Source organism: Oncorhynchus gorbuscha, linkage group LG16 (assembly GCF_021184085.1).
Source record: "Oncorhynchus gorbuscha isolate QuinsamMale2020 ecotype Even-year linkage group LG16, OgorEven_v1.0, whole genome shotgun sequence".
Classification (NCBI taxonomy): Eukaryota; Metazoa; Chordata; class Actinopteri; order Salmoniformes; family Salmonidae; genus Oncorhynchus; species Oncorhynchus gorbuscha.
The window spans coordinates 49,988,553-50,016,245 of NC_060188.1; the positions used below are offsets into that span (position 1 = coordinate 49,988,553).

Below are 27,693 nucleotides of genomic sequence, written 5' to 3' on the forward strand. Positions count from 1 at the left end.
GGTATTATTTATGTCCCCCATTTCTCGGGAGAGCCTTACACTCTGCCATCTAATTCCTGTTTATAATTGAACTATGCTGGTCTCCACTCAGTAATTGTTATCTACCCATTCTGTGTCCCTTCTATCTTCTCTCCTCATGCTACTGTCACTCTTATGGCTAACGAGACGTGGTGTAGTCACAAAAACATACAGGAACTCAAGTCCTTCTGTTCACCTGATTTAGAATTCCTCACAATCAAATGTCGACTGCATTATCTACCAAGGGAATTCTCTTCGATTATAATCACAGTGTCACGCCTTGGTCATTGTATTTTGTGTTTTTGTTATATGTTTGGGTAGGCCAGGGTGTGACATGGGTTTATATGTTGTGTTTCGTATTGGGGTTTTATTAGCATTGGGATTGTGTATGATTAGGGGTGTGTCTAGTTAGGCTTGGCTGCCTGAGGCGGTTCTCAATTGGAGTCAGGCGATTCTCGTTGTCTCGGATTGGGAACCGTATTTAGGTAGCCTGAGTTCGCTTTGTATTTTGTGGGTGTTTGTTCCTGTCTCTGTGTAGTGTTCACCAGATAGGCTGTAATAGGTTTCACGTTCCGTTTGTTGTTTTTGTATTTATGAGTTATTTCATGTATCGTTCCGTTTTCCTTCAGTAAAGTCATGAGTAACCACTACGCTGCATTTCGGTCCGACTCTCTTCCTTCAACAGACGAACGCCGATACAGAAACACCCACCCCATATGGACCGAGCAGCGTGTAACTGGCAACGACGTTATGGACAGCAGAAGCATGGAGTATGCGACGTGGGAAGAAATCGACAGGTGGGCGGCCGACCCAGAGAGAGTGCAGGAGCCCGCTTGGGATTCGCTTCAGCAGTGCGAAGAGGGCTATAGACGAATGGAGTCTAAAAGGAAAACACGGCGACGCAGAGCGAAAAACGAAAGTAACCCCCAAATATTTGTTGGGGGAGAGCGCAGAGAGAGAGTGGCTGAGTCAGGAGTCAGACCTGAGCCTACTCTCCCTGTTAATTGTGAGGAGCAGCAATATAAGGACTTCTGGTCTTGGGAGATGATGTTAGACGGAAAAGGACCCTGGGCGCAGCCGGGAGAATATCGCCGTCCCAAGGAAGAAATAGAAGCAGCTAAAGCGGAGAGGCGCTGGTATGAGGAGGCAGCACGGCGATGCGGTTGGAAGCCGGAAAAGCAGCCCAAAAAAATTATTGGGGGGAGGCTAGAAGGGAGAATAGTTATGCCAGGTAGGAGACCTGCGCAAACTCCCTGTGCTCACCGTTGGGCTAGAGAGACCGGGCAGGCACCGTGTTATGCTATGGAGCGCACGGTGTTTCCAGTGCGGGTGCTGAGCCAGGTGCGGCACATACCAGCCCTTCCTATTGGCCGGGCTAGAGTGGGCATCGAGCCAGGTAAGCTTGGGCAGGCTCGGTGCTCAAGAGCTCCAGTGCGCCTGCACGGTCCGGTCTATCCAGAGCCACCTCTACACACCAGTCCTCCAGTAGCAGCTCCCCGCACCAGGCTTCCTGTGCGTGTCCTCGATCCAGTACCACCAGTTCCAGCACCACGCACCAGGCCTCCAGTGCGCCTCGCCTGTTCAGCGCAGCCAGCGCTTTTCTCCTCTCCTGCGCTGTCGGAGTCTCCCGCCTGTTTAGCGCAGCCAGAGCCTTTCTCCTCTCCTGCGCTGCCGGAGTCTCCCGTCTGCCCAGCGCCGCCAGTCTGCCCAGCTCCGCCAGTGCTCCCAGTCTGCCCAGCGCCGCCAGTGCTCCCAGTCTGCCCAGCGCCGCCAGTCTGCCCAGCGCCGCCAGTCTGCCCAGCGCCGCCAGTCTACCCAGCGCTGCCAGACGACCAGTCTCTTCCAGATCTGCCAGACAACCAGTCTCTTCCAGATCGGCCAGACAACCTGACTCTTCCAGTTCCGCCAGACAGCCAGGATTTACCGGAGCCTACTACCTGCCTGAGCTTCCTCTCAGTACTGGGCTTCCTCTCAGTACTGGGCTTCCTCTCAGTACTGGGTTTCCCCTCAGTACCGGGCTTCCCCTCAGTACCGGGCTTCCCCTCAGTCCCAGGCTGCTTCGGTCCCGGGCTGCCCCTCTGTCCCGGGCTGCCCCTCTGTCCCGGGCTGCCCCTCTGTCCCGGGCTGCCCCTCTGTCCCGAGCTGCCCCTCTGTCCCAGGCTGCCCCTCTGTCCCGGGCTGCCCCTCTGTCCCGAGATGCCCCTCTGTCCCGAGATGCCCCTCTGTCCTGAGATGCCCCTCTGTCCTGAGATGCCCCTCTGTCCTGAGATGCCCCTCTGTCCTGAGATGCCCCTCTGTCCCGAGCTGCCCCTCTGTCCCGAGCTGCCCCTCTGTCACGAGCTGCTCCTCAGTTATGTGGGGATCTGGGTGAGGACTATTAGGCCATGGTCGGCGGAGAAGGTGGATTATCCCAGGACGCGAAGGGGAGGAAATAGGACATTTATGGAGTGGGGTCCACGTCCCGAGCCAGAACCGCCACCATGGACAGACGCCCACCCGGACCCTCCCTATGCTCTTGAGGTGCGTCCGGGAGTCCGCACCTTAGGGGGGGGGGTTCTGTCAAGCCTTGGTCATTGTATTTTGTGTTTTTGTTATATGTTTGGGTAGGCCAGGGTGTGACATGGGTTTATATGTTGTGTTTCGTATTGGGGTTTTATTAGCATTGGGATTGTGTATGATTAGGGGTGTGTCTAGTTAGGCTTGGCTGCCTGAGGCGGTTCTCAATTGGAGTCAGGTGATTCTCGTTGTCTCGGATTGGGAACCGTATTTAGGTAGCCTGAGTTCGCTTTGTATTTTGTGGGTGTTTGTTCCTGTCTCTGTGTAGTGTTCACCAGATAGGCTGTAATACATATGTCTCTTTGAAATGTCAATATGCCTTGTATACTGTTGCTCAGGTTAGTTATCATTGTTTTAGTTCACAATGGAGCCCCTAGTTCCACTCTTTATACCCCTGATACCTCCTTTGTCCCACCTCCCACACATGCAGTGACCTCACCCATTACAACCAGCATGTCCAGAGATACAACCTCTCTCATCATCACCCAGTGCCTGGGCTTACCTCCGCTGTACCCGCACCCCACCATACCCCTGTCTGCGCATTATGCCCTGAATATATTCTACCATGCCCAGAAACCTGCTCCTCTTATTCTCTGTCCCCAACGCTCTAGGCGACCAGATTTGTTAGCCTTTAGCCGCACCCTCATACTACTCCTTCTCGGTTCCGCGGGTGATGTGGAGGTAAACCCAGGCCCTGCATGTCCCCAGGCACCCTCATTTGTTGACTTCTGTGATCGAAAAAGCCTTGGTTTCATGCATGTCAACATCAGAAGCCTCCTCCCTAAGTTTGTTTTACTCACTGCTTTAGCACACTCTGCTAACCCTGATGTCCTTGCCGTGTCTGAATCCTGGCTCAGGAAGGCCACCAAAAATTCAGAGATTTCCATACCCAACTATAACATCTTCTGTCAAGATAGAACTGCTAAAGGGGGAGGAGTTGCAGTCTACTGCAGAGATAGCCTGCAAAGTAATGTCATACTTTCCAGGTCCATAACCAAACAGTTCGAACTACTAATTTTGAAAATCACTCTCTCCAGAAATAAGTCTCTCACTGTTGCCGCCTGCTACCGACCCCCCTCAGCTCCCAGCTGTGCCCTGGACACCATTTGTGAATTGATCGCCCCCCATCTAGCTTCGGAGTTTGTTCTGTTAGGTGACCTAAACAGGGATATGCTTAACACCCCGGCAGTCCTACAATCTAAGCTAGATGCCCTCAATCTCACACAAATCATCAAGGAATCCACCAGGTACAACCCCAACTCTTTAAGCAAGGGCATCCTCATAGACATCATCCTGACCAACTGGCCCTCCAAATACACCTCCGCTGTCTTCAACCAGGATCTCAGCGATCACTGCCTCATTGCCTGTATCCACTACGGAGCCGCAGTCAAACGACGACCCCTCATCACTGTCAAACACTCCCTAAAACACTTCTGTGAGCAGGCCTTTCTAATCGACCTGGCCCGGGTATCCTGGAAGGACATTGACCTCATCCCGTCAGTTGAGGATGCCTGGTCATTCTTTAAAAGTAACTTCCTCACCATTTTAAATAAGCATGCTCCATTCAAAAAATGCAGAACTAAGAACAGATACAGCCCTTGGTTCACTCCAGACCTGACTGCCCTCGACCAGCACAAAAACATCCTGTGGCGGACTGCAATAGCATCGAATAGTCCCCGCGATATGCAACTGTTCAGGGAAGTCAGGAACCAATACACGCAGTCAGTCAGGAAAGCTAAGGCCAGCTTCTTCAGGCAGAAGTTTGCATCCTGTAGCTCCAACTCCAAAACGTTCTGGGACACTGTGAAGTCCATGGAGAACAAGAGCACCTCCTCCCAGCTGCCCACTGCACTGAGGCTAGGTAACACGATCACCACCGATAAATCCATGATTATCGAAAACTTCAACAAGCATTTCTCAACGGCTGGCCATGCCTTCCGCCTGGCTACTCCAACCTCGGCCACCAGCTCCGCCCCCCCCGCAACTCCTCGCCCAAGCATCTCCAGGTTCTCCTTTACCCAAATCCAGATAGCAGATGTTATGAAAGAGCTGCAAAACCTGGACCCGTATAAATCAGCTGGGCTTGACAATCTGGACCCTCTATTTCTGAAACTATCCGCCGCCATTGTCGCAACCCCTATTACCAGCCTGTTCAACCTCTCTTTCATATCGTCTGAGATCCCCAAGGATTGGAAAGCTGCCGCAGTCATCCCCCTCTTCAAAGGGGGAGACACTCTGGACCCAAACTGTTACAGACCTATATCCATCCTGCCCTGCCTATCTAAGGTCTTCGAAAGCCAAGTCAACAAACAGGTCACTGACCATCTCGAATCCCAACCGTACCTTCTCCGCTGTGCAATCTGGTTTCCGAGCCGGTCACACTCAAGGTACTAAACGATATCATAACCGCCATCGATAAAAGACAGTACTGTGCAGTCGTCTTCATCGACCTTGCCAAGGCTTTCGACTCTGTCAATCACCATATTCTTATCGGCAGACTCAGTAGCCTCGGTTTTTCGGATGACTGCCTTGCCTGGTTCACCAAATACTTTGCAGACAGAGTTCAGTATGTCAAATCGGAGGGCATGCTGTCCGGTCCTCTGGCAGTCTCTATGGGGGTGCCACAGGGTTCAATTCTCGGGCCGACTCTTTTCTCTGTATATATCAATGATGTTGCTCTTGCTGCGGGCGATTCCCTGATCCACATCTACGCAGACGACACCATTCTATATACTTTCGGCCCGTCATTGGACACTGTGCTATCTAACCTCCAAACGAGCTTCAATGCCATACAACACTCCTTCCGTGGCCTCCAACTGCTCTTAAACGCTAGTAAAACCAAATGCATGCTTTTCAACCGATCGCTGCCTGCACCCGCATGCCCGACTAGCATCACCACCCTGGATGGTTCCGACCTTAAATATGTGGACGTCTATAAGTACCTAGGTGTCTGGCTAGATTGCAAACTCTCCTTCCAGACTCATATCAGACATCTCCAATCGAAAATCAAATCAAGAGTCGGCTTTCTATTCCGCAACAAAGCCTCCTTCACTCACGCCGCCAAGCTTACCCTAGTAAAACTGACTATCCTACCGATCCTCGACTTCGGCGATGTCATCTACAAAATTGCTTCCAACACTCTACTCAGCAAACTGGATGCAGTTTATCACAGTGCCATCCGTTTTGTCACTAAAGCACCTTATACCACCCACCACTGCGACTTGTATGCTCTAGTCGGCTGGCCCTCGCTACATATTCGTCGCCAGACCTACTGGCTCCAGGTCATCTACAAGTCCATGCTAGGTAAAGCTCCGCCTTATCTCAGTTCACTGGTCACGATGGCAACACCCATCCGTAGCACGCGCTCCAGCAGGTGTATCTCACTGATCATCCCTAAAGCCAACACCTCATTTGTCCGCCTTTCGTTCCAGTACTCTGCTGCTTGTGACTGGAACGAATTGCAAAAATCGCTGAAGTTGGAGACTTTCATCTCCCTCACCAACTTCAAACATCAGCTATCTGAGCAGCTAACCGATCGCTGCAGCTGTACATAGTCTACTGGTAAATAGCCCACCCATTTTCACCTACCTCATCCCCACACTGTTTTTATTTATTTACTTTTCTGCTCTTTTGCACACCTGTACATGACCATCTGATCATTTATCACTCCAGTGTTAATCTGCAAAATTGTAATTATTCGCCTACCTCCTCATGCCTTTTGCACACATTGTATATAGACTCCCCTTTTTTCTACTGTGTTATTAACTTGTTAATTGTTTACTCCATGTGTAACTCTGTGTTGTCTGTTCACACTGCTATGCTTTATCTTGGCCAGGTCGCATTTGCAAATGAGAACTTGTTCTCAACTAGCCTACCTGGTTAAATAAAGGTGAAATAAAAAATATAAAAAATAAAATAACGGATATATTTTTGTCTGCTTTGTTGTCTGAACGCTGTACTCTCATTATTGCATGGTTTGCTCTTTCCGTAAAGTTTTTTGAAATCTGGCACAGTGGTTGCATTAAGGAGAAGTATATCTCTAATTCCATGTATAACACTTGTATTTATCAACATTTATGATTCGTATTTCTGTGAATTGATGTGGCTCTCTGCACAATCACGGGCCAATGTAAAATTTGATTTTTTTATATAAATATGCATTTTAAATAAAAGTAAATACAAAATAAAATAATAAACGGTTCCACCAGGCTACAACATTGGTGCATGGTGATGTCTTTCAAGAGAGATGTCATATTGAAAAGGAAATAGACATTCCTAAAATGTGTCAATTCATGATCCAATCAACATTGTATTATTTTTCTTCCCATGATATCAACAACCTATAGATATATGACCCGGGATGCCCTCGAAACTAAATGTATTCAGTGTTGCGTGGAAACCCCATGAATTGTGCTGTGATGTCACGGAAGGCCCCTTACTGTAGCCAGTGTAGTATATGTAGCATATAAAGACACGAGAGGAAGTGGCTCTGAGAGTCCACATCTGAATCTGACAGAGTCAAGATGGCACTAATGCTGCAGCTTTGCTTCCTAGTCTTGTTTGTAAGGGGTGAGTAGAATACTTCTCTGAAAGTAATTGTTTCTGAGACAATGAAGTACAAAGTACCCAGGCAGGGTACATGTATACAATACAGCTTGACAGAGTTATATGCCTGATCTGTTTTGATCACAACTTTGAAATGACATTCAATGTTTTTGTTGTAAGATATCACAAATCAATGTTTGCTGTATTCATATTTGTATATATGTTTTACATTTAATACGTTTCCTTACTAATTCTTTACATCTGTGTGTGAGATCAATTAGAATGGAACTGCTTTTTTCTTGACGGATGCTGTGATGCATTTACAGTGGGGTCCGAAATGATTGACACCCTTGCTATACATACTGAGGTATATCGTATGCTCAATGGGTTACAAGTCCGGAGACTGAGATGGCCACTGTAAAATGTTGATTTTGTGGCCAATGAACATTTCTTTGTGTTTTTTGATGAGTGCTTGGGGGTTATTGTCTTGCTGGAAGATCCACTTTCGGGCTAAGTTTCCTCTTCCTGGCAAAGGCAACCAGGTTTTTGGCTAAAATGTCCTGGTACTGGGTAAAGTTCATAAGAATAGCCCTTTGCCGTGGTATATTGACCATATACCACACCCCCTGAGGTCTTATTGTTATGCAGGTGAGTGAGGACCCAAAAGCGACTTAACAGAAACTGAGTTTATTAAAGTCCAAACAGAGCAAACATAATCCTCAATCCTTTACAGGAAATGTCCAAACAGGGAAAACATAAATCCTCTAGTTGTTGAGGAGAATTGCAGGATAAGCGGCAACAGACTGCAGGTCCCTTCGGGTAGGCGCGGGCCGTAGCGGACAGAGACACCTGCTCACACGCAGCATCTGATGAAAAGGCAAAACACGACAGGACGGAACAAGGACACAGCAAACAGCAAACAGCAAACAAGAATCCGACAAGGACAGAGGCAGAAACCGAGAGAGAAATAGGGACCTAATCAGAGGGCAAAATAGGGGACAGGTGTGAGAGAGTAAACGAGGTCGTTAGGAGAATGAGGAACAGCTGGGAGCAGGAACGGAACGATAGAGAGAGAGAGGATAGAAACCTAATACGACAGCAGGGGGAAACGAAGAGAAGAGAAAGCACAGGGACAAGACATGACAATACATGACACTTATGGCTAAAATAACCATCTTGTAAACAGACTGAAAGTTATGACAACACAAAAATAATAGATATGATCAAATGCTCTGAGGATTGTATCACAGTGAAAATGTGTACTTATTGCTTTGTTGTGGTCTTGTTTAAATATGTTTGGCAGCTGACATTGAAATGATTGTCTTTGAATGACTAGACAATTGCTATCAATTTGAAAACCATCCTATATGATTAAAAAGTCACCAAATTGTGACTTTTTAATCATATAGGATGGTTTTCAAATTGATAGCAATTGTCTAGTCATTCAGTTTATTCAGAATAGTCAAAAATGAAGACTCGGCATACTGCAATACATGCTCTAAGAGTGTTTATTATCACAACGTTTCAACCATTAGGTGGTCATCAGCTCTCATTGGGATTCAAATACCTAATTAAATAATTAACCTTGAATTCAATCATTGCAGACAAGTCTAAAAATCATTATGGTTAATTATAAAATACACTAATTCCATGGACCCCCATAGACCACCCACATGGAATTTATTTTGTTCAGTCGGTGCTATATACAGCATGACCCTATCATAAGGTGATATTCTGCTAGCCCACACAATGTATGAAAACAGTTAACCTTTAAAACATTACAAGCCCACCAACAACATCAGTGTAAATTTGCCCCCACAGTTAATGTTTCCAAATAAAGTAGGCCTATCACTAGTCATCATACCAGTAGCATAGGAAAAAGGAACACATGACGCTCACACAGACAGTGTGAAGAAAACCACAAACCCCATGCTTTCTCTTTTACACCCCCCATGTTTTCGGTGACTGTCCACACTATATTTGATTTCCTGTCAGTTGCAGTGGAGAAGGTTAACTGCATAATCTGAAGCTGTACGTGCAGCGGAAATGCACCCTCCTCAAGTTGTTGTTTGTCACACCTCCCACTACCTCTAGCCTGACAATGGTAGCTCGACCTCCTTCTGTTTCCCCTGTAGCCCCCAATGGTAGAGTCTGAAGACCAGGGGAAGACCGAGAAGTAGGACAGTGCTGTGAGTGAGAGCTATGAGAAATGAAGGGTCTGACTCAGGTCTTAACCAGTTCATTTACACTGACCACTTATTCATCTGTCTTCGACCCCTAAATCTCCTCTTTATGATTGCTTTTCAATACAGTCCATCCATGATCATATTATGTTCATGGCATACTGTGCATGTGTAAGAAAGAGGAAAGGGCTGTTGAAAGGTAAGGTGAACTTGAAATCATGTGTGGTGGTTAATTTTAGTATTATCAAATGAGGAGAGACAAACTTATCACACAAGTCAGAGTTATACTTAAACTAAATCTTTATTCACGTATTTATAAGGAAAGCATGTCACACCACACCCACAAATGAATGATGTGAGTGCTCTACAATAACGATGGCTGGTCGACGAATCACTCTTAGATGATTCATTGAGAGCCCCGACACAAAGAATACAACACCTTTCTATAGCAAAGATACACCCCCTTAGTCTACATGACAAACAAAAGAAGTGTGGAATGGGTCACAAGGTTGGGATTCCTATGAAAGATACTAATAATTCACAGACAGCATCTGCTGTTAAGACTGTTCTCATTGTGTAGAAACCAGGGCATGGCTCCCAAAACAAGGTTCCTCTCATAATTATCCATACTGGAGTCATCTCTACCCTGGTACCTCCCAGCACACAAACACCAACTCATGCTATGAAATTGTTTGCTTTGTTAGGTTTATCACCTAACGCATTGTACATCTTCTGTCAGCATTAAGCCCCCAGAGGCCCAATCTCAGTTCACACAGACACAATAGAGTTCTAAGAACCCCCTATTCTGTTGCATAAAACAACCATTTGATGGAATAACAGTATTTATAACATAATCTTGTAATTTTGCTCTCACACATGTTGGAACCTTACATCATGTCAATCAAAGTATGTCCTATACTAAATCCTTGGAATTTACCATTGCAGGATCCATTGCAGTGCAACATTTGACTGTGATGGAGGGTGAGACACTAACCATGAAGTGTCGCATTAGAAATGCCGAAGGGAGCCACGTGGAATGGAAGAATCCTGATGGGCATGTTATGTTTTTTAATAACCAGAAGGGTGAGGATCTTATAATACCACCTATAGATATTTATTAAGATGTATTTTATTTACTAAAACAAAGCATTATCTTAATTTGAAAGTAGACTGGATGCCCAGTAAATTAGACATACTGGAGTTGATTTTATTCATGTCGAAAGCTGATTAAAATTACAATTAAATTGTATTTGTCACAACGGGTGTAGACTTTACCATGAAATGCTGTCTAGAATGATAATAGTTGTACATGATACAAGTAAATATGTTTGTTCCTACTCATATTGTAACATCTTTGTTTGGATCTTAAGTAGTTGAGTTATATTGTGACATGCCTCCTCTCTCCCCCATCTTCACTAACAGCCCTGAAGGACAAGCGCTACAAGATAATAAACTTGTCTGACTCCGTTTTTTCAGTCAGTGTGTCTGATGTCACCTTCAAAGATGGAGGCCTCTACACATGTTTACATTACATTCACAAAGTGCCTGTAGTGAAGTGGGTTAATGTGACAGTTTTGGGTAAGTGTAACATATTGTAATAGCACTGTTTTATAGGGATTAAGAAAGCACACAGCCTTCCCCTTAATTTAGTAGAATATTCAAATTGGCACAGGAGGTAGAGTGCTTGGCTTGTTCCCACTTCTAACAAATTAAGATGAAACCAAAAATCATAACATCACTCTTTTTGTCATTGTCAAGGTAAGCCAAAATTGGAGATAACAGAACACAATGGAAAGACTGCCATAAAATGTTCTGCAGTGGGAAATGGCCATCCTCCCAAAATCTCATGGCTGTTGGAGAGTGGGTTAGAAATATATGGTAAGTGTCCTTCATTCTAGATTTATTTCATAGGTTTTATGACGCCAAAATTAATGTGAAAAGGTGTTGAATGCATGTGCTCCAGGAGACAGCAAACTTAAAGTTCAGGGCCAGCTCTGTCTTGACTCCTTGCTCGGCCAGCCCAGGTGATTTATGTAAACAAAAACGGTGCATGACCAACAAATAATTGTATACACAAAAAAAAAAAAAAAACATGGCATGCCGAAAACATAAAGACTCAAACCAAACCAAAGGTTCACATGGGCACTAAACTCCAGCAGCCTCATGGCTCTGCCAGCTGCCACACCTTCTTCTTTGGTGGAGTTTAACGACAGTTGGCATCCAATATGTTGCATTACCGACTAGAGGTCGACCGATTATGAGTAACAGCTGGTCAACCTGCCACGCAGTCTGAAGTCAAATCACGCAGCCCCAAGTACTTCTCTGCATCTGCCACCACAACATCTATTTTCTGTGACTTACGTTTCATCTCTGCGGTACAGTTGATAACCATTGCTATGAACGCTAAGAAGCCAACCTTACTGAAACATAGATCACTCATTGGCCTATCCCTTGTCTTTATCATCAGCATGTCTTTCAACACCTTCTACCCCTTCCATTTTTCCTCCAGAACTCAAAACTGGCATCTGGCTCACTGTTTGATCGACACAAATCTTCCTCAACATACCCTCTCCCTTGTAATTGCTAACTTCAACAAATAGAAACCCATCCTCTACCTCCCTCAGTCTTTTCAACCTCCTCTCTTTCCCTCCAAATCCTCCTCCCTTAACCAATTACCGACTTCTTCTGAAAATATTAAACTTTTCCAATCCGAAACCTCTTTTTAGCTTACTTGAGAGACCTGCTAAACCCTGCACTCCCTCCACTTTAAACTCGAACTATCGCCAGTTCATAAAAAATCTATGCAGCTATCAGATTGTTTAGAATCGATTACTGTGCACACCTGTGCACAACCAACACTTAAGGCTTCCTATCAGAGCACACCCCTGACCCAGTTGCTACTGCCACCTGGGGATGGAGTGTGGAAGGGGTAGGGTAGTGTCTAATTGTGCTCCTAAGAACTAAACTACCTAACCTATTCCATAACAATTAGGAAAAGTGAAGAGTCAAACTGAATTGTGTAGTCCCATATTAGTATTGTGGCGATCCTAGCTATATGAGTCACGTTTCCCTACATTGGTGTCAGAAGTACAATGATGGCTGTGAGACTATCGTAACACACGGCCGGGACGTATGAAGGGTTAGCGGTAGGTTGAAACACAAAGATGTGCCTTTCCGTTCAGAGGGGGCAGAGTAGCAATCCTTGCTATATGTTTGCCTCTCATGCCACTAACCTGGGTTCGCTTCCCTGCCCTGTCATTCACTACCGTATTTGACAAATAATAACAGCCATTGTCGTGGCTTGCGGGAATTATAAATATAAAACAAGTGAAAAATAGAATAGGAAAAGACTTGGAGTAGGAGACTGAGAATTGTGTGATGAGATATAGAAAAGGTAAAAAATGAAATGCCTTAATATGGTTTAGACTTCCCCTGTGAAACCAAATCCCACACACATTCCCCTTTATCTCTTCCAAAGTAAAGAGAAGTGAAATGTCTGTATTTTCCCTGTAAAGTGCAGGTCAGCTATTATAAGGATGATGGTTGTTGATGTTCTTTTACATATTCAATTTTTACACTTTCAGTCAAAAGTTAATTGAACCTCTCTGCTGTTATTTAGCTCAGCCTCAGTATCTGTTGGACAAAAACACATATTCCTCCCTGGATATCTTGCATGTTCAGTCCTACAACAGGAGAGTCACATTGAAATGCATTGTTCGCCATCCAGCCTTACACAATTCATCCCTGATGAATTTTGTGAAAATTGGACAGAATCGTAAGTACTAGATTTTTTTTGTTCCCACTTTTGACCTTTTATTTGATTAGTTGTCGAGATGGCATCCACACGGTGGGAGGTTGAATTTATAAGGGTACAATCAATGACAATACATAAAGCTCAGATTACCTCCTTGAGAGTAAAGGTGGAAATATCCAACAAAGAATAAAAAGCAAGTCTACCTTATTTTTAAATGAAGTTCTGCTTGCAATGGTCTATTTGAGGAACATTGAAAGGAAAGTGTTTACTTTAGTGGTTTCAGTGCACAGTCACACTGTTGGTACTTTCCTCACTTTAAAATATGCAATGAGAACGCCACACTAGGGTATCTTGACAACACAAACATCATGTGATTTACTCTCTCTGTAGGGAGGAATACACTGGCATCCCAAAGTCACATTTCTACAAAAATTTTCAGATAGATTGTATTATTCACTTCAAGTTATTTGAACTGCACTATAACATATATATATATATATATATATATATATATGTATACACACATATACAAGCACTTCATAATAGCGACCAAAAGTCTTAGCAAGATACAATTGTCATTTGTGAACATGGTTTGAATTGTACAACAACTGAAATTCCCTTTTATCTTATAGCCACTGAGGAATCACACTCCACTACGAGAGCCTCTCATTGGCTCAGTACAGGTCTAACAGAGGTAACAACAACAGTCTCCCGTTGGCATAGTACACAGGTGTCAACAGAAACACCAACAGCTACAGCCTTAAATTGGCCCAATACAGAAGGATCACCAGCATCAACCCCTGACTTACAACTCAGCACTCACAGTAAGTAAAAAATATTAATATTCATTATTAAAAACAAACTATACGACTTACTGATCATTTTGACATGACAAGACAGACAATGCATATACGGAAGAACAGAACAACTATGGTGCCTTGAGGTTGAATCTACACATGTTTTGTGAACACTGGTTAGGTGCAAAACCACAGCAGTCTGTTTCCTGAAACGGGAGTCAATAGCCATATTAACAATATACAGTCCATTTGGAAAGTATTCAGACTTCTTCCATATTTTGTTATGTTATATCCTTATTCTAAAATTGATTAAATCGCTTTTTCCCCATATAAATGTACACACAATACACCATAATGACAAAGCAAAAACAGATTATAAGAAATTGTTGCTAATTTATACAAAATTAACTGATATTATATTTACATGCAGTACCAGTCAAAAGTTTGGACATACCTTCTTATTCCAGGGTTTTTCTTTATTTTTACTATTTGAAGATGAAGACATCAAAACTATGAAATAACACATATGGAATCATGTAGTAACAAAAAAAGTGTTTAACAAATCAAAATATATTTTATATCTTAGATTCTTCAAAGTAGCCACCCTTTGCCTTGATGACAGCTTTGCACACTCTTAGCATTCTATCAACCAGCTTCATGAGGGGCAGCATTGGCAAGGAAAGTTCATTAGAGTTACCAGCCTCAGATTGCAGCCCAAATAAATGCTTCAAAGTTCAAGTAACAGACACATCTGAACATCAACTGTTCAGAGGAGACTTCGTGAATCAGGCTTTCATGGTCAAATTGCTGCAAAGTAACCACTACTAAAGGACACCAATATGAAGAAGAGACTTGCTTGAGCCAAGAAACAAGAGCAATTGACATTAGACGGAGGAAATCTGTCCTTTGGCCTGATGAAGGTTCTCCCATCTCCACAGAGGAACTCTAGAGCTCTGTCAGAGTGACCATCGGGTTCTTGGTGGTTCCAAACTTCTTCCATTTAAGAATGGTGGAGGCCACTGTGTTCTTGGGGACCTTCAATTCTGCAAAAATTGTTTGGTACACCTCCCCAGATCTGTGCCTCGACAAAATCCTGTCTCAGCTCTACGGACAATTCCTTCGACCTCATGGCTTGGTTTTTGCTCTGACGTGCGCTGTCAACTGTGGGACCTTCAACTGTGGGACCTTATATAGGCAGCTGTGTGCCTTTCCAAATAATGTCCAATCAATTGAATTTACCACAGGTAGACTCCAATCAAGTTGAAGAAACATCTCAAGGATGATCAATGGAAAAAGGATACACCTGAACTCAATTTCAAGTCTCATAGCAAAGGGTCTTATGTATATTACCTTTTACTTTTGTAAATAAGGTTATTCTGTTTTGACAGGTTTTATACATTTACAATAATGTATAAAAACCTGTTTTCACTTTGTCATTATGGGCTATTGTGTTCAGATAGATGAGGGGAAAATATTTAAATCAATTTTAGAACTAAACTTTAATGTAACAAAATGTGGAAAAGGTCAAGGGGTCTGAATACTTTCCGAATGCACTGTAGGTCCTCAATAGTGAATCTCAGTAAAAGTTTCAGGCAGAACTTCGGCTTGTGCTTTTATTTGTAGTTCATTTAAGGTTGTTGTTATACATATTGACTTGAATTAGAACATTTTCATCTGTGGTACAATCAGTGAGTGAAAATGAAATACACTGTAATGGGGCGGCATGTAAAATGTACAATAAATATATTTCCTCATTCAGGTCAGCCAGTGTTCGAAGCTACAGGGTACACACTAGCTAATGACAGCAGCGGCAGCAGCAACACTGCTGCTAAGAACAGGACAAATCATAGCTAGCATTGTATGGGAATTAATTTAAGTATCCTCGACAGCTAGGCTTAATAGTTACTCAGTAGGCTGCTTCTCCACCTAGTGGTGACTCTCTATCACTACAGATGGGCATCATACCAGCATCCAATAGTATTTTATTAGTTCCAATTCAATTCAATTGAATCACACATTTTATCCACAAATACACTCCATATCCTCCCGAATAAAGTGACTGTACTGTCTAGATCAGCTGCCATTCATTCCCCTGCAATTCCCTGTAGATTGGTTGTCAGTGTCCCAGACAACAGAGAACACACCTCATAATGGCACAGGACACAACTCCAGCAATGCTAAAGGTAAGACAGTCTTACTATTTTTCTAAGTGCATACAGATCCGGTTAAGTGAGTCATGTTCAGGTGCTGTATAAGCCAGACATGGATGTAAGGCTACAGTAGAAGAGGCTAAAGTTGCACTGATGGTCACATTCACAGGAAGCTTCTTCAATGATACGGAGACGCAGAAAGGAACTGGAGGAAGTGCGCTGTTGCTCATCTTCCTTGTAACAGGCCTCATCCTTGGTCTGCTCGTGGTTGTTTCGCTCTTCGTGATCAAGCTGAGGAGGGCTCACATACTCTGGAAGAAAGGTAACTAGAGACCAGGACACCTCACTGTTTAGGATCTCCTCATGACTTATCATGTTTGGTCATCTTTACCTATCATCTTTGGTTTATGGCAGGTGTGCATAACTCTAGTCCTCAACTGGAATTTTGCTCCTGTTGGTTGTCCTTTCTCCCTGGCACTTGGATCAGTTGATATTAACTAAACACATAGACCTGCTGCCCCTGATTTATGGTTTATACGTATGCCTGCCACTAAATCTTAAACTTTTAATTATTCTTAATCTTAAACTAAGTAATTATTCTGAAATGATCATAGTTTTGATCATTACAGAAAATGACGACTCGGATCAATCTGTGGAAAGCAACAGATCAAAATCAAGCAATGAAGAGAAACAATCTCGAGGAAGAAGGGGCAATGGTAATAATTTGCATCATACAATGTGTGATTTCTTGGACATGCCATATAAAATAAAGACTGCAGCCAATGAAACAACACAATGACAAAAAAAGACCAATTATAAGGCCTATGTCTAATATGTGCTCAAATGGTAGGACATTTTATATGTTCCACATGGTAAAAATGCCTGTTTTTCTAGGACTGTTTAACATCAGATTCACAAAGTATGTTGTTGAGGAACCCATGGCAACAGAGACGATGACAACAACAAACATCAAAACAGAAGAGGATCCTGAAATTCAAGATCCCACAGAAAAATGGAGCAACCCATAGCCCTCAGATCAAGGAGAGGGAACTGTAACATTTTACAGTGTTATCATATAGAGAATTCATAAGCACAAAGATGTTACACCATATTTTGGGAAGGAATGTTGTTTTAAAACATGTACTTTGATATGGTGGATTATTATGTATTGTAGCGACCCGCACAGACAGCTGTGTGTTATGTGTTAGGCTAGGAGGTGGTTGTGTTGTACTGACCAGTACACGGTGTTCGCGGGGTCCAACCTGTCAATCAACCTGCTATCTGCCAATCACGGGAATGCCTGGAATGTTCTGATGCCGGGCATCCTGGTGGTTGGTGGAGTGGCGTGGAGGGGGGTTGGGTAGGGGGGTGGAGCATTGGAAGTTAAGACCAGGTTCAGCTTTTGTTCTCTCTCTCTTACGTCTGGGCTTCACAAGAGAAGGTCACGATTGGCTTGTGTCATCTATTTGGCGTGTGCTACGGCCCAAACAGTAGCCTGTGTAAAGTTGGTGTAATAAACCGTCAATTCGTAAACTCAAGCCTCTGTCTGGACAATTGTTCCTTTATGATCTAGTCGGGTCATTACATTGGTGTCAGAAGTAAAAACGTTGATACAAGTTAGCCAGCTAGCTAGCTGACTTATGTGGCTAGCTACCGTAGGTGAGAACGGGGATGGAAAATGCTTCGAGGGAATCCGAAAGTGAAGGTGGAGGTAGGGGACGATTATGGCCAAGGAGCTGCATGTGAATGGACGTCGGGGCTCTGTCTGAGGAGATCGCCAGGGCGTCGGAGCGCAGAGGCCGCTTGAGGGAGGACGTTAGAGCGATGGCGGCTGAAGCGGGCATGAGTGCTTCGTCGAATGTATTTCGCGCGGATTCTGGTGGGCGGACCGAAGTGGTGACGTCGACGCGGCGTGATGAGGAATCTGGGGCTCAGGAGGTAAACAAACATGGCGGCGCCCAGTTCCCGGCTGCGTCCGTATCTGTTAAGACCCCGAAGTATTCCGGTAAGGCGGATTGGGAAGCTTTTCATGCTCAGTTTGAACTGTTAGCTCATTTTAGGGGTGGTCGGATGAAGAAAGGGCACTGCAGTTGGCTTTATGCCTCACGGATGAAGCTCTGGCCTGTTTGATATTGATTAGCCCCGAGGACAGGCATGATTATGGGGCTTTAGTGGGAGCACTGAGGAGGCGCTATGGACAGTGTGTACAGCCCGGGCTACTGCGCTCCGAACTGAGTAATAGACGCAGGCAGCCTGGAGAGCCTCTACGGGTGCTAGCTAATGACATTGAGAGCCTCTCTCGGCGGGCATATGCTCACATGCCCCCTCCGTGCAGAGCGAGCTAGCACGGGACCAGTTCATACAGGCGCTCTCTCCTACGGAGCTGCGCATACAGACCCAGCTGGCTCATCCTGAGTCATTGCAGACAGCCTTGGAGATGGCTTTGGAGAGGGAGCTGGTGTGGGCTGGGGCTTCAGCTGGGGCTTTGGTGGGGGTGCAGGGAGACACACCCTCTGTGCGAGCTGGGGGGCAGAGCAGCCCGGAGCCGGAAAAGCCTGCTTGGGTGGCCGAAATGACAAAACTCATTCGTGCTGTGTCGCTACAGGCGGAACGAAACACACGCCCTGGTCCCAGGGTCTGCTGGGGTTGTGGCCAGCCAGGCCATCTGCGCCGAGTTTGCCCCATGTCCCCCAGAGCTCAGGGAAACGGCTCGGGGTCCGCATAGACCGGGTAGTGCGGACCCCTGGCTTTCTATCCCAACCACCATCATCTTCTGGAGGAGCCCACCGGCACAGACGGGAAGCAAGGCTCCACTTCCCCCAGAAGCAGACGAGGGCAAGCGGATGGAGCCTGTTGTTGTGGTGGGCCGGACCTGTGTTGGGGACTTTTGTCATGTCCCTGTCACTGTGGAGGGGGTGCCCTGCTCCGCCCTGGTGGACACTGGTTCCACAGTAACCCTGGTGAGGCCAGATATTGTGCCAGGTTGGACTCAGTGTGAGCCTACAACTGTGCAGCTCCGCACAGTCACAGGTGAGCTGGCACCCATGAAAGGGAAGGGAATAATGACTCTGACAGTAGGGGGCAGGACTGTGCGTCATCCTGTGTGGGTGGCGGCTGTGCAGGACCCTTGTATCCTGGGGTTGGACTTTCTTAGGAGCACAGGCTGCCAGTTAGACCTAAATAGGGGCACACTGAGCTTCCAGGGAGGGACGGAAGTCACCATGGCCCCCCTAATGTCACATTCACTCAACCCAACAAACCCTTTACTCCAACAGTTAAAGCAGCAGAGACTCATGGCTGCGCCCCCTCCCCCACAGCTGTGTGTGACTTTTCCCCAGTCCCCCTGTCACCTACAGCGGTGTGTTACATTCCCCCAGCTACCTCCATGACACAGCCCTCTGTGAGCCCGGGTCGCATCCCCCCAGCCCAGCTACCCCAGATGGGAGAGGAGAGGACACTGTCTGCAGTGAGGGAGATATGGGGGAGGAACTGTGTTGGTTTTGACCCTGAGCAGCAGGAACGGTTGTGGCAGTTGCTGTTTGAATTCAGAGACAGCTTTGCGTTGAGTGAGGAAGAGGTGGGTCAGACTCATCTGGTGCAGCATGAGATCGACACAGGTGATGCTCGACCCATCAAGATGCGTCCCCGCCGTATCCCGCTGGCACGCCAGGAGGCGGCAGACAAGGCTGTGTTGGAGATGCAGCGGGCAGACTTCATTGAGCCCTCAGACAGCCCCTGGGCGGCGCCAGTCGTCATGGTTCCGAAGAAGGGGGGCAAGCTGAGGTTCTGTGCGGACTACAGGCGGCTGAATGAGGTAACCAGGAAGGACTCATACCCCATACCACGTATCGATGAGTCGCTGGACCTGGTTAGGGGTCCTCCTGGTTCTCCTCACTAGACCTCCGCAGTGGCTACTGGCAGGTGCCCCTCTCCCCAGAGGCCAGAGCCAAAACTGCGTTCTCCACTAACAGAGGACACTGGCAGTTCAAGGTCCTGTGCTTTGGCCTGTGCAACGCTCCAGCTACTTTTGAGCGTTTGATGGACAGGGTGCTGGATGGCATCCCCCGACAGCAGTGTCTGGTATACCTCGATGACATCCTGGCCCATGGCAGCTCCTTCCAGTCAGCCCTGGGGCGCTACGGCGTGTGCTGGAGAGGGTGGCTGCCGCAGGTCTGAAGCTCCACCCCGAGAAGTGCCACTTCATGAGGAGAGAGGTGTCCTTCTTGGGCCACCGAGTGGGGAAGGAGGGGATCAGCACCATGGAGGACAAGGTAGGGGCTGTCAGAGACTGGCCCACCCCCACCGACCAGCGTCAGCTGAAGAGCTTCCTGGGCCTGGCCTCGTACTACAGGAGGTTTGTATGGGGCTTCTCAAGCGTTGCTGCTCCACTGAACCGCCTGCTGCCGAAGGACAAGGCTTTCACTTGGACAGTGGAGTGTGAGGAGGCGTTCAACACCCTCAAACGTGCACTGATCGAGGCCCCCGTGCTCGCCCCCCCTGACCTCACCTTGCCCTTTATCCTGGACACAGACGCGAGCAATGTGGGCATGGGTGGGTTGCTGGCCCAGGTGGGGCCAGAGGGGGAGAGAGTGGTGGCGTACTTCAGCAAAACATTTGACAAACATGAGCGCCGCTACTGTGTCACCCGGCGGGAGCTCTTGGCTGTTGTGGCTTCCGTCAAACACTTCAAGTACTACCTGGGTGGTCTGCCCTTTACTGTAAGGACTGACCACTCTGCTCTCCAGTGGCTCATGTCTTTCAGAGAGCCAGAGGGGCAGGTGGCACGCTGGTTGGAGGAGCTTCAGCCGTATGACTTCACGGTGGTGCACAGGGCAGGGGCACGCCACTCCAACGCCGACGCCATGTCCCGTCGGCCCTGTACTGCAGACGGCTGCCGCCACTGTGAACGGAGAGAGGGACGGGAGAGAGAGCTGTGGGCAGAGGAGGGTGTCTGTGCCACAGTGTGTCGGGCGAGCGGGCCTGTCTGCTGTGAGCTGCAGACTGTCGACGTGGCTGAATGGCGGCAGCAGCAGGGACGGGACACAGACCTACAGCCAGTGCTACAGTGGGTAGAGGCGCAGGTGAGGCCACCATGGGAAGAGGTGACAGCGCTCTCACTCGCGACCAAAGGGTTGTGGTCGAAGTTTGAGAGACTGCGGCTGGCTGATGGCGTGCTACAGCGGGCATGGAAGGAGTCAGCTACGGGAGAGGAGAGGTGGCAGGTGGTGGTCCCAAAAGCATTGCGGGAGGCTGTGCTCCAGAGTACAGGGGGGTGGGGACTGGACACTTTGGGGTCACAAAAACACTGCGCCGTCTCCGTCAGGGCTTCTACTGGGGGCAGCACAAGAGGGATGTGGTGGACTTTTGTCGCCGCTGTGACAACTGCACAGCGAGAAAGGGCCCCCCCAGGCCGCTCTCATGCTCAGCTACAACAGTTCCCAGTGGGGGCTCCCATGGAGAGGGTGGGAGTGGATGTAGTTGGGCCGTTCCCCACCACAGACAGTGGAAACCGCTGGGTGCTCACGGCCATGGACTATTTCACAAAATGGCCCGAGGCCTATGCTCTGCCTGACCAGGAGGCAGAGACCATCGTCGACGCCCTGACAGCGGGGATGTTCAGCAGGTTTGGAGCTGCAGAGTCCATCCACAGCGACCAAGGCAGAAACTTTGAGTCCCGTGTGTTCGCCACCATGTGTGAGAGGCTGGGTATGCACAAGACCCGCACTACTCCTCTCCATCCTCAAAGTGATGGCCTTGTGGAGCGCTTCAACAAAACGCTTGGACAGCAGCTGGCCATCGTCTCTTCCAAACACCAGCGTGACTGGGACAAGCACCTGCCTATGGTCCTCATGGCATGCCGCTCCGCTGTCCAAGACTCCACTTCCTGCACGCCTGCCCTCCTCATGCTGGGGAGAGAGATCCGCACCCCTGCGGAGATGGCGTTTGGTCGGCCCCTGGATAGCCCTCATGTTCCTCCGGGGCCGGAGTATGCCCGGAGACTCCAGGACCGCCTGGAGACAGCCCACACCTTCGTCAGAGAGCAGCTGGTGAATGCAGGTGTGAGGCAGAAAAGGAACTATGACGTGCACACCCGGGGAAGGCACTTTGTGGCTGGGGAGCTGGTCTGGGTCTACAGCCCCCTAAGGAAAAAAAGGCAGATGCCCCAAGTTGGACAGTCACTGGGTGGGACCCTGCAGTGTCCTGGAGAGGGTAGGGGAGGTTGTGTACCGGGTGCAGCTTCCTCCCAGGGGGAGAAAGGTGGCACTGCACCGGGACAGGTTAGCCCCATACAGAGGGGCCTCTTCTCCCCAAACCCCAGGAACCCCCACAATTCCCCTCTCTGGCAATGACATTCTCCAGGCACCCACCCTCAGGTGCCGCAGACAAGGCTCCAGACAGCCCACTCCCCTGTCTCCCCCTGTGTCACCGCGTGGTTCCCCAGAGCCACGGACTGTATTACCCGTTCCCGCTTCCTTGTCACCCATATCCCTGCCTTCATCCCCTGGGTCCCAGAGGGGCACTCTGCGACCATCACGACCACGCAGGCAAAGGAGACCTCCGGGTCGCTTCAGAGACTTTGTTTGTTCCCTCGGGGACGAGGGACTTTGTGGTGGGGGGGCTGTGTAGTGACCCGCACAGACAGCTGTGTGTTATGTGTTAGGCTAGGAGGTGGTTGTGTTGTACTGACCAGTACACGGTGTTCGCGGGGTCCAACCTGTCAATCAACCTGCTATCTGCCAATCACGGGAATGCCTGGAATGTTCTGATGCCGGGCATCCTGGTGGTTGGTGGAGTGGCGTGGAGGGGGGTTGGGCAGGGGGGTGGAGCATTGGAAGTTAAGACCAGGTTCAGCTTTTGTTCTCTCTCTCTTACGTCTGGGCTTCACAAAAGAAGGTCACGATTGGCTTGTGTCATCTATTTGGCGTGTGCTACGGCCCAAACAGTAGCCTGTGTAAAGTTGGTGTAATAAACCGTCAATTCGTAAACTCAAGCCTCTGTCTGGACAATTGTTCCTTTATGATCTAGTCGGGTCATTACAGTATGATTTCATTGTTTTATCAAAGTTTATTTTTATACTGAAAAACAATGAAGAATATACAACATAAGGATATGGATTTTTCTCTGGAAATATTGTATAAATGTATTGTATTTACACACTATCCTATCACAATCTGTCTTTGTTTTGGTGATTTCTCTATTGGGCCACATTGCTTTGAATAACAAATACCATGAACTGTCTCCTGCCAGTTGAATGCTCGGCGAGAACAAAACATGCACCCTCCTGGGGGTCCCCTAAAAATGAGTTCAAGAGAAATACTGTTGTAAGCTACGGAGGGAAACCGTTTTGTACTTCACAAATAAATTGACTGGAAAATGGTGCACTACACTGTGGTGGTATGTGTAACAAATAGTCAACTTGTTGGAACAATAGTCACAGAATGACAACACAAGCTGTTTCAACTGTTTGCAACTGATCCATTTCATGCTAAATCAAAGATTGTTGTATTTATTGTATTGACCCCACAATAGTATATGCATTGGTTGAAGCTCAATGTTAAATTCAAATTTACATTTACATTTAAGTCAAATCACCCTACTATCATAACTAAGTCAATTTGACACCAATGTCGATGAAAATGTGCAAATCAACTTGATCAGAGGTACACAACACTCCCCTTTCTCTTGTCATGAGCTATCCAGCCGTTACCGAGAACCAAATACCAGAATTTTAACAGGGTCGTTAGCATTAGGAAGAAAATACAATTTCTTGCCCCGACCTAGCTCAATATCTAGGCGTTGGATAAAAACAAGACTAGGGCGTCCATAAAGTGACCATTAGAATTGCTATCTTTCGAGCTGAATAAGTTTGTAGGGGCAACAGTTTTGATTACATTTATAATTTATAGCTCTCACGTGCTGATTCTGTCCATTGAGAACCAATTATTTGCTACCTATATTTGTAGCATTTTTGACAATGTTGACATATTTTCAGCTGAATCTTACGAGTTCTAAAACAAGAGCCACAGCACTAGTAGCTAGCGAACACCAGTCAGATGAGGCAAGTTACAAGCAAAGGAAGCTAGCTATATTTTGCTATGGAAAGTTTAGTAACACTTAATTTTAAGGGGTCATTAGTTACAGTAATTATATATGGAATTGTAAAATTAATTATAAAACATGTCATATAGCAAATATGTATTGCATTATAGCAACCAATAGAAACAATCATATAGCCAGGGCGAAACAATTAATAAGATTGTCATAATTTGTCTACCACAAATGATTGCCACGAAAGAAAAAAGGTGTTGTAGGTCAAAAACATCTGCAAATGAGAGAAAGTAAGATTTAGTCCAATATTGGGCTAGCTAGCCTAGTGTTGGCTAGACAGCTAACTGTAGCTGGTTAGCTAGCAAATGCTAGCTGCCATTATTGTTGGGCTAGGCTAGCGAGCTAGCTAGTTACTGTCTACAGAATATACTTTCTATGCAATCTGTTTAGCTACCAAGTTTGGTGGCAAATATGCTATGGTTGCTACTCGCTAGCTAACGTTAGCTGGGCTCGAAGGTCTTATCTTCCCTGGACCTTGTTCTCAGAGTATCTGTTACCCAAGTGTAATTACGTAAGACGCACCCAGTCGGTTAACGTGAGCTAGCTAGCTACGTGTGTCAATACACTGAATAACGTAGTTCCTTTTCAATGTAGCTAAACACTTGCTAACTTAGTGTTAGCAATTACTATTAATGCTAGCTGGATAACACAACAACGAGCTACAGATTCCCACAAGGTCTCAGGATGGGAAATGCTTACAAGAAAGAAACATATGAACAAAGTCAAAGTTGTCAATTTCCCTTGTTACTTTTTAAAAGGGGAAGAAATAGATAATCCCATTTTACTAAATTAGCCATCTAGGCTAGTCCTACTATAGGCTACAGATTAGTCACCACTAGAATAGTTATTTTTGTGTTATTGAGTAGGCCTATATCTTTGTTTAATAAAATTAATTAATCTTAACAATAGAAATCTTTATTATTTTGCAAGAAATGTACTGTATTTGTACATGTTGCATCTTTTGTTTGTAGGTATCCTATTTTCGCTTGGTAATGGGTAATTATATAGAATTTGCTCATAGGTAACTATAAAGTTATACACTTCACTTTAAATAGCTAAATCCTGTGTAACAACTAGTGACAACTTTATGCAGATATTACAGATATATACTCTGGTGTATTAGTGCGTTTATTTTCTCACTTGAATGGTACTTTCAGAAGCTGACAATATCTCCCACATTCTTCCACAAATCACAGCTAGCTAAGTAAAGTTCATAGTGTTGATAATAGGATTTGTAGAAGGGTGAGCCGGTTAAGGATCGATTCAGACAAAGTGGTAAATTGTTATGACAAGCGACAGTTTATTCAGAGTGAAGATATCTAGTACAGCGTAATTACGGGCCCTTCTATTAGCTCATGAGGAACCAACAGAAAAGCCCCGCTAATCGTTTGCACAAGCAATTAATGCAGAACAGAAAGTAGGTTGATTCTAGAAGTTCGGTTCTTCGGATTGGTTCAGGCTCAGGCTGGGTAGTCTTCCGTCATTGGCTCAGTTGTCTGTCCGTCATCGTAGAATCCCTCCATGCCTGTTCTCAGTCACACAATGTTTGGCTAGGAAGGAGATTGTGTGTGTGTGCTTGTGTCTGCAAGTCAAGGCTGTGTCTCTTCCTCCCAATGTGTGGGTGTATGTCTTATCTGTGTGTCCTCGGCAGTTAGTGTGTGTATGTGTGTGTGTGTGTGGGAGCTATCCTGTAGGGGACCCAACATGCTTTACTGTGAGTTGTAGCCATGTATTTAGCAGTAGGCTGGTCACTTGCATAAGAAATAGCAATTCTTTACAAAACCCTCTCTTCACGTCTCACCAGAGACGTGACACAACCTAACTAGATCCAGACACAAAGAGAAACTTCTCCCAAAGGGACTATGAAATAAGGCACGGTATTAAACAGAAATAGATATATATGTATTACCATCATGTTCTCCATTCAATCCCACTATGTACTAAGTTGGCTACCAGCCACCTAGGAACTTACAACAACCATTTAACAGAGCGGAGAACAGCTCAAAATAAAAGTAAAATGATTGTCCACATAAGCCAACAGGAAAAAGTTGTGATTCCCTCTCCTAAGAGATGTGATACAGTCCAGATACATTACTCCAAGCAAAAACGAAAACATAATCCAAAAAGGAAAAATAGTCTAAACTAGTTAAGTCTATACGGAAATGGCCCACAAAAAAAAAAAAATCCCCCTCTTCCCATCCCAGATGGGACACGACATACAATGGAGAAGCTTAATCAATAAAAGCAACTGGATCCCCCTCCTAAAATGGCTGCAAAAACTGAAAGATGGGTCTCATGCTCCATACCGTTATCTCGCACCTGGCTCCTGTTATCTAACAAAAAGACCGCTTGTTCTCACAACCCCACGCTCTGAATGTGCCCTCCCTTCCGTATTTTTCCAGCATGAGAAAGTTCCATGGCCCTGATACTTTTAACAATGTTTCAAATCAGCTAGGTAGCATAACACATACATACATCCACACAAGGCAACAGCAGATAATATTCAATCTTATATATGGTAATGGCTATAATGTAAAATAACCCCAAGGGTGTGAACAAAAATTCAGCAATGAATCATATAACAGTTACAAAGTTTAAACTACCTTCATGTCAAAAGAGAACAGCTCATTCAAAAACAGAACAAAAGAAAATAGTGTGAAATTTAAGTCCCCCTTTTGACACCCGCTAGGGTGTCACTCATTATCCTTTATTTCAGCAGTCATAGCATTACATGAAAATAATAAAAAGTTTATTATTAATAACAAGTGATATATGCCTTTGTTGTATGCTTTTGTTTCCCCCTTTTGTCACCCACAAGGGTGTCACTTATCAAAAACAGGATAAAACTTTATTGTTATTGACATGTAAGATGTAGGATAAAACTTTGGTCATGGAAAACAGAGTAAAGAATTATTAGAAACCATCTGGTCCTCTCAGCTACTCCTATCCTGTACCAGGTGGGCTCCTTGCCACCCAGGGACTCTAAACCTTCACAACAGGGAGAACAAACATACTGGAAAGAGAACCTATCATAAAAATGTATAACAATGAACTGTGGTGGTGTAAAATGTATTCTACTACCTCACCCACAGCATACCATGTGTCATCCTCAGTCAGTCCCATCCTCCCTGAAGCCTTCATCACATCTGTAACAGACTTCTTAAAACACGGTATGATGCAAGCAGCACATCACATCAATAACAAATAATACAAGAATTAGGGTCAGAAATCCAGTAACCATCATACCAGTGTACTTACCAAACCAGGCCAAGAGAACAGACTCCCCCCCCCCCCGTGGACCTCATCTTAGCAGATAGTGCATCAAGCCCGCCTTAGATATACCACCATCTGGACTGGTATTATTAGGAATATACGTGCAACATTGTTTACCGAACATCTTGCAGACGTCCCCCTGACTGGCAAGAAGCATATCCAAGGCAAGTCTATTCTGTCTGGAAACCCCAAATGTGGCCTCAAGCTGTTCAGACATACCAGTGAGTGCATCACAGGAGTAATTCACCAAACGCTGTTGATTATAGTAGATATAATTAATCCATGCAGTCTGTCTAGCATCCACTATG

General features: G+C 45.9%; 1 protein-coding gene and 1 long non-coding RNA gene across 6 annotated transcripts; one reads left to right on the forward strand and one right to left on the reverse strand.

The window, feature by feature from the left end:
* Positions 1-682: 682 nt before the first annotated feature.
* On the reverse strand, positions 683-27,341 carry LOC123999928. 3 transcript variants are annotated; one of them, XR_006832514.1, is made up of 3 exons: positions 26,594-27,341; positions 5,668-5,672; positions 683-694 (listed from the first exon to the last, which is right to left on the reverse strand). It is a non-coding gene; the product is annotated as an uncharacterized LOC123999928 (long non-coding RNA). The 3 variants fall into 3 exon arrangements; XR_006832512.1 differs by having other exon boundaries at positions 26,459-27,341; XR_006832513.1 differs by having other exon boundaries at positions 684-694; positions 26,588-27,341.
* On the forward strand, positions 7,039-17,292 carry LOC123999926 (cytotoxic and regulatory T-cell molecule-like). 3 transcript variants are annotated; one of them, XM_046305966.1, is made up of 10 exons: positions 7,039-7,143; positions 10,248-10,385; positions 10,725-10,880; positions 11,061-11,180; positions 12,922-13,077; positions 13,689-13,880; positions 15,962-16,036; positions 16,173-16,325; positions 16,618-16,719; positions 16,898-17,292. In XM_046305966.1, exons 1-10 carry the CDS (start codon positions 7,098-7,100, stop codon positions 17,029-17,031), a joined length of 1,272 nt encoding a protein of 423 aa, XP_046161922.1. In that variant the 5' UTR covers positions 7,039-7,097; the 3' UTR covers positions 17,032-17,292. The 3 variants fall into 3 exon arrangements, with proteins under 3 accessions (XP_046161922.1, XP_046161923.1, XP_046161924.1); XM_046305967.1 differs by having other exon boundaries at positions 16,633-16,719; XM_046305968.1 differs by having other exon boundaries at positions 10,779-10,880.
* Positions 27,342-27,693: the final 352 nt, after the last annotated feature.